The 13004-nt window shown below is 43.7% G+C and overlaps 1 protein-coding gene across 1 annotated transcript in view; it reads right to left on the bottom strand.

Moving 5' to 3' along the window:
* GLUD1 (glutamate dehydrogenase 1) overlaps positions 1-13004 on the bottom strand; it is a 36626-nt gene that overhangs the window by 3359 nt on the left and 20263 nt on the right. Inside the window, exons 5-11 of the mRNA XM_028098508.2 lie at positions 10832-10926; positions 6638-6817; positions 5783-5920; positions 5439-5576; positions 4950-5030; positions 3927-4050; positions 2641-2732 (exon numbers count right to left, since the gene is read on the bottom strand). Of these exons, the coding sequence (XP_027954309.1) occupies positions 2641-2732; positions 3927-4050; positions 4950-5030; positions 5439-5576; positions 5783-5920; positions 6638-6817; positions 10832-10926 (848 nt within the window). The remainder of the gene's footprint in view (positions 1-2640; positions 2733-3926; positions 4051-4949; positions 5031-5438; positions 5577-5782; positions 5921-6637; positions 6818-10831; positions 10927-13004) is intronic.

Below are 13004 nucleotides of genomic sequence, written 5' to 3'. Positions count from 1 at the left end.
CACCAAGCAAACGGGTCTATGCTGACCCTCATCTAGTTAGCATTCTCATCACTTCGGAAGGTGTTTATCTGGACAAGAACAGTTTTGGTGGAGTGGGGGGCGTCGGCGAAGGTGAGCACAGGAGAACTGGAGACAGAGTATACAGAACTCTTAAGGATGTCCTACGGAGACTATTTTTTTAAAACTGCATTCAGGGGCTCCTGGGTGGCTCAGGCTTTAGGCGTCTGCCTTCGGCTCAGGTCATGATCCCAGGGTCCTGGGATCAAGCCTCACATCAAGCTCCTCGCTCTGTGGGAAGCCTGCTTCTCCCTCTCCCACTCCCCCCTGCTTGTGTTGTTCCCTCTCTTGCTGTCTCTGTCAAAACAAAACAAAAAAACCCCACAAAAACAAACCTGCATTCAGCACACTGACAGGAATGACTGCTGATGAGGGAGAGAAATGCTCAAGCAGCGCATTTTGGGGGGGTGAAAACAGGCCACTGGGCTTAGATGGAGGCACCCAGAGCCGCTCTGGAACCAGAAGAGACGTGCGTGACAAGAGACAGCGTGCAGGCGCCAAGAGCCAGGGGCCAGGGAAGTCCCGTCCCCCTCCCCCCGGCCGGTCCCCCTTGCCCCGGCCGTGGATAGATCCCGGGTCACATGCTGGAGTGCGGGGGAGAGAGGAGGGAACGAGAAAGTGGAATGGGGAAGAGGCGGAACTGCCAGGCAGCGCCGGCCACGGACTTGAGGTTCGGGTCAGGCTGAAGCAGTGGGCAGGACCTCCAGCTCACAGGGGACAGGTGTGAAGGGAGCAGACTCTGGTTTCTTCAGGGTTCAGGTGTTAGCAAGGGGGTATGCTGAGGCAAAACCAGACGAGGGAGTGACTAAATGAGGGAGTGTGGAGTTTCAGTTAGACGAAGAGGACTGAGGACATCGGGGGGTGGGGTGGGGTGGTCAATGATGTAGGTCGTGGCAGGGCCAAAGCATGGCTGGGAAAGGGAGAGCTAGAGGGAAGGAGCTGGAAAAAAAAAACCCCGTTTTTTAAAACTGACACTACAAGACTCCTACAATCAGTCAGTCAGTAAGAGGTGAGAAATAGCACTGAAGTCCAACATTTGAACCCCTGAAAGCATTTGGAAATTGGGAGACCAACATACTGGGCAATGATTATTTAAAAGTTGTCGCGGCCGCCTTCCTAAGTGGTGGTCCTCTCTGCGTACTCCCTCTCCAGGTTTCAGTTGCCAGCTGTGCGCCAGGTCTGTGCCGGGACACAGGCGGCCGCAGGGAGCAGTAAGAAGCCCATCTAAGGGCAGTCGCAAGTCCCGGCAGCGCAGGGACACGGGGGATGGAAGGGTGTGCGCAATTCCGGCACGCAGCGGGGCCTCCAGGGCTGGGACACGTAAGCAGGGAGCGGGTCAGGGCACTGCAGACAGAGGGACCAGAACTAACAGAGACACGGCTCTGGGAAAGATGAAGGTTCATTTAGGGCAATGGTTAATACCCAGAGTGGCCAAGCACCTTCTCTTCTTCAAAACAAAAGCCTAACTTTCCCCCCATGCTGCAATCTAGTCTTACATTACTCTCCATGACTGAGTATTTCATACAAAGACATATTTATGGTAAGTTAGCCATTTCCCGGCCATGTGCATGTAGTCTGTTAAAGCAAACCTAATTTAAACACCTGACTGCAAGCACTATTCCAATGACATCATCATGCGTGAACCATTCCTCTCCTTTAGCGTGATTTTCTCAGGATAAATTCCCAGAGGGGACGTTATGATAGTGTCCACGGGCAGCGAAGCAATCATAGCGCTTCAAATTTTCCAAAGACCTGCACCAATCTGCCTCGTCATCAAAATAAAGGTATACTATTTCACCACAGACACAGTAAATATAAGATCCATTAATGGTTTTTCCTAGTTTAACACATTAAAGAACCTTATTTTAATTTGTATTTAACAGCGAGATCGAACATCTCCTTTTCTAGGCCTATTTCCTATGACTTTGTTTTTCACGTCTCTGCCATTTACTGTGGAGGACATTCTCTTTGTGACGTGTGAGCGCTCTCACTCTGTCCCGTCAACAGCTCATTCACTCAGATACCTTTTCTACCTGCTTCCTTTCATGCACGTTCATGTCCACATAGCAATTTCAATTCTTCATGTAGTTCAATTTCACGTGTTCTTCTGTTTCTGTTTTGTGTTAAGCTTTTTTTTTTTTTTTAAAGTTTATGGAATTAAATTTATTTTTAAGTAATCCCCACGCCCAACGTGAGGCTAGAACTCACGGCCTGGAGACCAAGAGTCGCACGTTCTTCTGACTGAGCCAGCCAGGCGCCCCTAATGTTTACTTTTCCTTTCTTTCAAGCTTAAGAGTTAGAATACATAGTAATTCTTCAAAATTATGTTAGAATCACTTGTTGAGTCATCTGTATTATGAAAGTATGAAGACCAGAAGAACTATTATTTTAACCGTTAATTATCTTAAACTAAAATTCTGACTCCATGTTTAGCATGTAACGAGAAGGGAGTGTACAAAGCACACACAGATCCTGTCATTACACATTCACGCTGTTGACTACCCGTCACCCCAGGCCATCTGCCTGGGTCTACAGAAGAGCAGGCTGTGTGTGGAGAGTGCGGCCCTATCACGGCACACTCACCGATATCCTGTCTTGGAACTCTGCTGTGGGTACAACGGGAATAGTGCCACCATGCTTCCCAAATTTTCTTTCCAAGCTCTCTTGAACAGACACTGCAGAAAGCCAAGAGGTGAAGTTAAAATACTGCTAGTAGGGGGAAAAAAACAAAGTAGAACCAAAAGTAGTTTCAAACTATATCCACACCCAGAAAAAACTACAGAGTTTAGAAGCCTTAGGGGCGGGGCATCCACGTGGCTCAGTCATTAAGCGGCTGCCTTCAGCTCAGGTCATGATCCCAGGGTCCAGGATCGAGCCCCGCATCGGGCTCCCTGCTCTGCGGGAAGCCTGCTTCTCCCTACCACCGCCCCCTGCTTGTGTTCCCTCTCTGGCTCTCTCTCTCGGTCAAATAAATAAAATCTTAAAAAAAAAAAAAAGAAGACTTTGGGGCACTTGGGTGGCTCAGCTGGTTAAGCATCTGTCTTTGGCTCAGGTCATGATCCCGGAGTCCTGGGATGGAGGCCCATGTGTGACTTCCTGCTCATTGTGGAGTCTGCTTCTCCCTCTCCCTCTGCCCTCCCCCCTTTCGCTCCCTCCCTCCCTCTCTCAAATAAATAAATAAAATCTTAAAAAAAAAAAAAGAAGCCTTTAACACTAATGCCATAATGGGTTAATCATTTAGAACTCTGCCAAATTCCTATATAAATGTGAATTTAGGTCAGTGCTCTGTTTCCATAACACCCATTATCAGGGTTTTTCCTTGGCTCTGTTAAAAAGAAAATGCTGAGGGAAAAAGAAACGGAAATGGATGGAACACTTCACCCAGATTCTCAGAGTGCGCTGAGTGAAGCTCAGCTGGAGGTCTTGGTCTTACTTCAGCTGGACGAAACTGGACCGTTAACTCTGGAGCCTACTCTAGTCAAAGAAAAACCGCATTCTCATCAGAAGACTCCAAAAATTCTTGACACTAGAAAGGCCTTAACTAAGAGCAACCAGAGATTGGAATGGATGAGTACCAACCGTAGTTCCTGGTTTAAAAGGATACTCTTTCTATTTACTAACTTGCAGATTATGTTAGGGGAGTATCTGAATAGAAATATATTTGAGAGAGTTAATTAAGCTGACTACCCATAAAAAAAAAATCATGTATTTTTGGTCCTAAGATTCATGAGACAATAATATAATTTCCTATCCTGAGATGAAATTCTCCAGGATTACAAAAAGGAAATTAGTCCTTTTTAAGTATAAGCTTTTTCCAGCCTTTTAGCTGGGCCCAAAGATTATTTTTGAACAAGGTCATCAGAACTCACTGAGCAAGTGGTAGTTAGAATCCCTTTCATATTTGAAGGTCAAACGGCCGTAGCTGACATGATTTAGATTCTTCAGCCACTCGAAGTAAGATACTGTCACTCCTCCAGCATTCAAGTAGAGATCCTATACAGAAAAAGATGACAAGGAAGACACCAAAGAAATGAGAAGATGATGGTTTTAATAAATGCCTTCAATGACCATCAGAGCTCCATTTTAATATCAAGGCAGATTAACCTTTAAACTTCCCAAATATATCTTAGACTGTATCAGGAATTTCACACTTAAATTTAACAAACATCCTTTCCAATTCACTTGAGGTTTTTTCCATTTTGAAAAAAAAATAACTTTTTTGTTTATTAACTAACAAGCATTTGATCAACTTTGGTTAGAGCGTCTTCTCTACCAAAAAAGTCTTTAGACAAAACTGCTTGTCCACTAATCACTGGATTGTCCACAGTGTGCGCCTCACCAGAAGATCAGCATTCCTTCTACTATCTAAGGGCAGTCTGTTTCAGTTAAATTGAATTTCTTAAGTGCTTTTGATAAAAGTTTAACCGTATCACAAATCCACATTCATTTCCACTTGCAAATAATCTTTTGGTATAGACCCCATGCTCACCCACCGATAACCTACACACACATTCTTCCTATGAGCTTCCTGAATAAAGCAGCGAGGGACATTTGAAACGCACAAGGTTAGAAATTAGAAAAGCTTAGAGTTTAAGTTAGAATTCATATTTCTAGCACAACACACATTATTTATATAATTGGATTCTTAAGCAGGCTAAATACATATTCAAGAAAGAGCCTTGAGTTGTAAGAAAATGTTCAGGTCAAAGTGGAAATTGATAGGCTTTTTACACTAACCAGGCTTCTACTTTATTTTCTTAAAAGCAAGATAAAGATGAAAACCCACTACAGCTTGGGAATTTAAGGGATGATCCTTTTGTCTCCCCAGTTTGTCGCAGAAGACAGTTATGATTCCAAGTGCATATAAAACCTAGCAAACACAGATGACTTACTGGAATCACCATAATGTTCCTCTCCAGGAAGATCTTATCAGCCTCTGGAGTTGTCGGCCCATTGGCACCCTCGGCAATGATCTGAAAGAGAGTCAGGACATACAGAAATGCCAGCAACGCCATCGAATCCCTCCACTGGGTGCAAGAGGTATGTGTGTGTGGGCAGAACTCCAGTTTAAATTTAATTAATAAGAATTATTTTGTTCTATAAATAAAGGGTATAAAACTATTTTTCACCTTTCTATTTCCCTAACTGATTTTTGGAAGTTTGGTTTAAGAGGAAACCCATGGTGATGAATGGCTGCACAGCTCTGTGTATATATACAAAAAGGCATTAAATTTTATACTTGGGTGAATTGTATGGTATGTGAATTATAGCCCAATAAAGCAGTTAAAAAAAAAAAAAAGAGGAAAGCCAATTAAGAGCTTTTTCTATGACCCTCAGGATCATTCCACGGTGGTAAGGCCCCAGTTCCATCAAGCTCTCACCTTGGCTTTGACTCTGGGTGCATTGGACTTGGTCAGCTGCTTTTCACTGGCAGCAGGGATCAGGATGTCACAGTCAGCTTCCAAGATGCTCCCTTCATAGGGCTTTGCCTTGGGGAAGCCCAGGATTGATCCATGTTGCTATAATTGATTGAGAAGTCAGAATTAATGGCTGCACCACAACAGTTTCAATGTTTATGATTAGCACCCATGATATGATTACACATCTATTAAGAGCTCTTTGGGTTATATTTTTAAAAGTAAACGATGCAATAGACTTTAATAAGACTTATTTCAACTTTACAATATTCAGGGTAGTCAAGACTTCAGATATTAGATTAACATACCAATTTGAAGTCTTCCAGTTCCTTTGGGTCAATACCATCTGGATTCCATATGCTCCCATCAGATTCACCAACACCAACACATTTAGCACCAAAACGATGTAAATATCTCATAGAGTGCAGGCCTACATTACCAAATCCCTGTAAAGAACAATTACACGACACAAAAACCAAAGTTTCAGTACAGATGGTAAGAGTCATATTCTGACCAAGACACATTCTATTTAGTTTAGAAGCCATCCTAAAAATCCTTTTGCCACAAGAAACAATATACTAAGTTGCTTCTCTTCACCAATCGATTTTTTTTTTAAGAATGTGGAACCCAATCCTGTTATCTGTGATAGTGAGTCCTGAAGAAGTTTAGTTTGGTGTAGCCTTGTTGGCTTGTAAAGAAATGGCATCAGTCACACCACCCCTCAGTCCCTGATGACCAGATGTCTTATGGCTGTAGAAACACTGAAGTCACTAATTGGGAGGAATAAGAATTCTACTTTAAAGTAGCATTCAACTTAACTTAGATTCGCCTCAGTAAAACAACCAAACACCAAGCAAATTCTTCCTAAAGTTGAAATCTGGATCATTGTGCAAACTTTTCCCCTTCTGAAAACAATTTCAATTTAAATATTGACCAAAAGAAGTTGGTGATAGTTTCATACGTATCTGCAAGATACTTAAAAAGTGGTTCTAGTCACATGAATCATACCAAAATTCAAAGATTAAAGTGTGTACTACTCTGGAAACACTAACACTTAAGAGATTTAAAAGAATGACATTTTAAAAACGGCAAATCTAAAAACACTGAAAAACTAACTTACTTTATGTATATCAGTTATTCTTTAAGACAGCAAACATTTTTACCTGAACAACAAATGTTTTATCTCCAAACCCTGGTGTCATTCCTAAAATACTCATGTAAGAAGCTTCGTTGATGAAATTTTCAATCCCATGGAAGACTCCCCGGCCAGTAGCAGAGATCCGCCCATGGATTCCACCCTGACTGATGGGCTTACCGGTAACACAGGCATGGGCATTAATATCCTACGAGAGAAAGTACGAGAGAAAGTCAAAACCTCACATTTTTGTTTTAACTAATTTGCTCATGAGGACTATATGTGTGCTTATGGGCACACTTTCACTAACAGGGACAAGCCTCACTTTTTCAGATTTCTGTTCTCAGAAAATATATACTAAAATAGACAATATTTTCATGGGGCTCCTGGGTGGCTCAGTCGGTTAAGCATCTGCCTTTGGCTCATGATCACAGGGTCCTGGGATCGAGCCCCACGTCGGGCTCCCTGCTTAGTGGGGAGTCTGTTTCTCCCTCTCCTCTCTGTTCAGAAACAACTATCATTAGAAAAAACAAAGGGGGTGGGAGAGCTTCCCTTCCAAGATATACCAAATATACCATAAACTGTAGCAACCAGAACAGTGCAGAAGGAACAGACTAGACTGATCAGTGGGACAGGAGAAACTACACGGTCCTCTTTATTATAGGAAATCAACATAAAGAGAAGGAAGCGTTTTAAATTCGTGGATAAAGTACAGACTATTTAATACACTTTCGGGGCATATGCTACCCATGGAAAGCAAGTTGGAATGCTTTACTTCACACCATAGTCCCTACCCCCAACAGATGTTGTAGCTGGGTGAGTTAAAAAGTAACCTGGTCTTTATAAGTATTGTTTTTTTTTTTAAAAGATTTTATTTATTTATTCATGAGAGACAGAGAGAAAGAGGCAGAGGGAGAAGCAGGCTCCCGAGAAACAGGGAGCCCGATGTGGGGCTCGATCCCAGGACTCTGAGATCATGACCTGAGCCGAAGGCAGACGCTTAACCATCTGAGCCACCCAGGTGCCCCATATAAGTATTGTTTAACTATTTTTACAGAGACAGCTTAGAATTGTATTGTATTGGCTCTAAATTGCCAACAAAAAGAAAAAGTTAAAAAAAAAAAATAAAAGCAAGCAGTCCGGTAAAGTGATTTAAGAAATTAGTAGTTTTCCCACAGTTCCCCTTCATGAATAATTAACACTGTGAACACAGAATTACGAACCTAGTGCCAGATGCTTTCACACAGTGCAAATGCGAATCCTGGAGCTGCCAGCAGTCCTGCCTGAGGTCGGGCCGGGAGCCTGCTGCCGGGCACCCCAGCACACCTCACTGCCCCAGCAGCCCAGCGACCACATGCCCTCCCTCCAAGGCCTGCGCTTCTGGGCAGGATTAGACAAAAGTGGAGGCATGTTTAGGTTGACATCTGGAAAGTAAGTGAGAAAAACAGTGGCTTCCTGACCTTAGGCCCTGATTTTGGATTTCCTATCACTTTAAGAAGAAGGGAAGTCTCTGCCAAGGTTTAGGTGGCAGCGCCTCACAACACTTTCTTTTGTGGTCCCCACTGGGAATGAGCTATGAATAACGAATACACTGCCTACTACTTTGCATTATGCAGTCTAGTGTCTTGCTTAAAAAGAACAGGAGACTATCCAGAGCTCATTTAATATCAAAAGGTGACATGGAAAAAGCTCATTTTGGGCATTTAAAACCAAAATTCTTTGAAGCGTCTCACACTGCTCTTGTTTTATTGCAGGGAATTTATGCAATTTATCTGATAAAATATTAATAAATACTTATTGTTTTGTGTGTTTTACTAAGGAGCGGGTACTCTTCTAAATGCATTATATTACTATTCAATTAATCCTCATTGGCTGTTATTACTATTGTCATCTTACATACGAGGAGACGGAGGCACAGAGAACTCAAGGCACCTGCCACAGGTCACGGAGCTGGTGTGTGAGGGAGCCAGTTCTAAATCCAGGCTCCCACTCCCAGCCACAGACTGTACCTGCTCAGGACCTCAGACCAATGTGGGAGTTCCTCCACTACCTGCTGCAGCCCCCTTCCTTCTCTGGGGTGGGGGGAATAGTTCTCCTCTTCTCCAAGGCTCATCTTTCCACTAGGGCCTCCCCCCACCTTTTAAAAAAAGGTTTTATTTCTTTATTTGTGAGAATGAGAGAGAGATAGAAACAGAGGGCGGGGGGAGAGAGAGAATCTCAGGCAGACTCTGCACCAAGCCTGGAGCATAATGCGGGGCTTGATCTCAAGGCCCTGAGTTCACGACCTGAGCCAACACCAAGAGTCAGATGCTTAACTGAATGCGCCACCCAGGCGCCTCTCCACTAGGGCCCTTTAAAGGACAATTCATGAGGCCTGTATTCCCTTGGAAGACTCTGCTACCTCTCCTGTCTATATCTTTCTTGCATTGTCTCTTGCATGGATGAATCTGGGGCCCGCAGCCAGTCAACTTGCCAACATCATCAACAACAACAATCTTTCTCTTTGGGTAACAGCCACCTTTCAAGTTCTCGATCTGCTGTCCAGTGCCATTTTTCTCAGTGAAGGCTCCTCTTCATGCCCTATTTCCCTCCCTCAACACCTCTTTGCAGCCTGGCTCCAACTGTGGTCCCACAGATTATCTAATTGCTGAACTTGTCTCTTACCAGAAATCCTCCCTCAACATCACCACATGGAGCTCAGCACTCCTTGTTCTTCTCAACTGATTGCCTTCCTTCTAAATCACTCTTCAATCTGTCCATTTCTCTCCAGCTCTAGGGCAGGCCAGTATCCCCTCTCTTCTAGGCTTCTGTATGGTCATCTGCCCCCAACAGTCCCATTCTCTGCTGCAGAGAGTGACGCTCAAAATGCCTCACACCTGCTTCTAGTTAGCACTCCACCAGCTTCCTTCTGTTTTCAGGACAAAGACCAAAGTCTTTGCTATCAGTCACAGGGTGATGATCTGGTCTGACCTTCCCCTCACTGGCCTCTCTTCGGCTCTACTCTCTTGCTTTCCATTCTGGCTACCAGTCTTCCCTCAGTCTCAAGTTTACCTTTTCTGCACTCCAGAACTTTACCTAGTGGTCCTTCTGCCTCCAATACTCGCTCCCCTGCCCCTTCCCCAGTTGATCCTATTCTTCGTTCAAAGTGCAGACCAGAAGCTTACTCCTTCAAGGAGGCCTTTTCTGATCTCACCTGTGAAGGCTTGGCCAGGCCCGGTTACACCTGGTCCCACCATCAGAACTCATCCCTGCTCCCATTTATCCCAACTGCACTGAATACCTTGCTAGTTTGGCAGAGGCACTCCACACATATATATTTTTAATGTCGTCTCAACTCCCTTTCTCTTCCTACCCCTTAAGTGTTTTTCAAGGTTCCATCCATGTCAAGAACGGGAAGTGAGCTTTCCTTGTGTTCTATAATAGCGGCACTACTTCTCCTCGGTCCTCCAGACTCAAGTCCTTCTGGTTCTTTTCCTTGCTAACACACATCCACTCCAGTCCTGTGCCACCGCTTCTCCCCAACCCCCATGGCCCCTGGGCTCCAGTGCAGCCTAACACCACCAGCCCAGCCTCTGTTAAGAGAGGTCAGCACCAGAGCCTCCCCTCTCACTAGCCAACGAAACAAAAAACTAGGGCTTCAGTGTTTTTGTCTTGGTTCACTTACTTCTTCACTCTTCTATTACGCTTTGAAATAGGCCTCATCTCCAGACAATCTGAGCTCTACTGTTTCTCCTCCTACCCTTGAGGTCCCTCATCTCCATGTTTAAACTCTACCCATTTTCCAGGTCTAGCCCAGATACCTCCACCAGGAAGCCTTCTTTCAGAGACGTAACTCCATCCTTGTACTACACCATCTCCATACCTTATCTGCTTATGTGTCCTAATTCCTCTTTAAATGAAAGCTCTTTGAGGGAAGTCAGAATTGAATGCTTCTTTATTTCCCTTCTAGTGTCTTGCACCATGTCCTGCCCTGCCTAGTAGGTGATCATTTCTGAGGTCCTATCCCCAGGTTTCAGGACGGGGTGGCATGTAAGTGAAAGCTCAGTCCATGTTCACTACATTTATGGTTTATGATGAGAGAGACAGAAGTAAAATAATATGTAAATAAAGATACAATTAAAGGGGAGAAGAACCCAGCGAATTCTCTCTGTCCTCATGCAATCAGCTTGTTATTTTTTGTAGAGAGCAAGTGAGGCCCTCAGGGCTTTTGGTGGGTACTCACATAGTGCCCTATGGTGCTGGCATAGGTGTCAGCAATCCAGGACATCTCCCGCTCGCCCGTGCTCATGTCTGGGGCAGGCACATCAATGCCAGGACCTGGGGGCACAAGGAAAAGGGCATCATACCAGCTTTTAAGATTCACTCATCTCAAACACATAGATCCTTGTAATTTTCTACAATAACAAAGCTACCGTGGTTAGAAAACTTTAGATTTCATCTGCGTAACTACTTGAAGTCCTAGAAATACTCGTTAAACATCTCACTACAAAATTTATACACACGCAATGTTACATGGTAATTTCTCCCTCTGGCGCTTCCTTGCTCTGTGTTTGAAAGTTAGCTCTGCGTGTTATACACATAAGCCACTCTATTGGACTTGTGACTACATGGGCATAAGCAAATCAGTGTATCCCTTTTGACCTCAGTTCCTTGAACTGCAATTCGAAAGAACAGCACCATCTTGCCCTACATAGGGACAAGTGTTGTGGTTGGGGAGCGCCTTGCATGAGACAGCACAGAAACATACCGCTTACTGGGGGTGTAAGCCCTCCCCACCAAGTAGGAAAAGGAAAAGCACACATTGCTGAAGCAGTTGTGTTAAGCCCCATAATACTTTCACCTGTGCTTGGATCTGTTATTCAAAGCTTACTCAATGTACACAAAGCTTTAGGCCTCGGCTTTCAATTCCTCAGATCACAGCAAATTAGAAAGTCTGAGGATAATAAGTTAGTCCACAGGCAGCAACAAAGGCCAGTGACAGCACTAATTTGAGGGCCACACTGAGATCTCAGGTAGAAATGTGGGATATAATGCCCACTCGAATCTGCCAAGGGAGGGAGACACAGAAACATGCCTAGCGGAACAGCAAGAATCAAAACAACTTAGTCATTTAGTGGGTCAATTAAAGAAAATATGCTGTATCTACCTGAAGAAATACTATGCAGCCATTAAAAAGTTTGTAATCCTCACCAAAACAATTATATGGAAAAAAAGCAGGTTTTGTATAGCATGTAGAGTGTGTTCCCATTTATATAAAATTCTTTCTCTATAGCTAGATCCCTGTATAGTATCTATGCATCTATCTCCAGGTGTATATACAGTACCTGTGCAGAAGTTTGGAAGGCTATGGATACCTCACACTTGCTTACTCTGTTTCCATTTCGGCCTTGTTTATAACTTTCTATATTGTTTCCACTGCCTAAGACAAACTCATTACCTTTATAAACAGGAAAACACAACTTTAAAAATGGTTCAAGCAATGAAGTCTCCCAAATGAAGTTCTTTCTAAGGGCTGTACTTGAGTTCTGTATTTTTTACTTTTTAGCCAACTGAACAAGGTATGTCTTATTTTATTTTATAAAAGATTTTATTTATTTATACCTTAGAGAGAGAGAATGAACACAAGCAGGGAGCCTGACATGAGACTTGATCCCAGGACTCTGGGATCATGACCTGAGCCAAAGGCAGATGCTTAAACGACTGAGCCACCCAGACGCCCAGAACAAGGTATGTTTTAATATTTTCCTACACTTTTGGGGCCCAGGTCCAAGGTGATGAGAAGCAATAGATACCTAACTGGTCTAAGATAACTTGGAAATGGTCAAGCTTGCTGTTCACACTCCTGCCCTGCCCCCCAGCCAGCCAATCTGTCATACTCCTGTGTCTGAGCACCCCTTCCCTTAGGTGGCTCCTAAATCACATGAAGTCTGACTCCCCCAAACCACTCTCCCCCCATATAATTTCCTCCTTGGAAGGACTAATGCCCCATCCTACCCTCATCCTGACAAAAGGGCTCTACTATTTCCATTTGCTTACAATGTCCATTCCTTGAGAGCAACAGACTTCAAGGATGTTCTGTAAAGATTTGTTTGACCATATTGCTTTTCTCTCAAGGTATATATGACAAATTGCTTCTGAATCCTTCTAGAGGAATCTACAAAAGTTTTTTTTTTTTTTAGCAATAATCAAGCGTCAAGGAAGCTTGTTGTGTCAAATCACAATTCCAACTGGAGAAGGGCTATTGGAGAGGAGCTACTGGCAAGGGGCAAGTTTCAGGTACAGTTTGTAAATCGGAAATGTACCACAATAAATTGCTTCTCAGAAACCTGAATTCATCTAGATAGCCTGAAGTGAGACAGCTCTCCCTACCCAAAGCCGAAATATTATTAGGCTTG

Source organism: Eumetopias jubatus, unplaced genomic scaffold (genome assembly GCF_037043125.1).
Source record: "Eumetopias jubatus isolate StellerSeaLion01/CBP00866 unplaced genomic scaffold, mEumJub1_p1.0 scaffold_17, whole genome shotgun sequence".
Taxonomy (NCBI): Eukaryota; Metazoa; Chordata; class Mammalia; order Carnivora; family Otariidae; genus Eumetopias; species Eumetopias jubatus.
The sequence above is the reverse complement of the archived record's forward strand: the minus strand, read 5'-3'. Positions and strand labels throughout refer to the sequence as shown.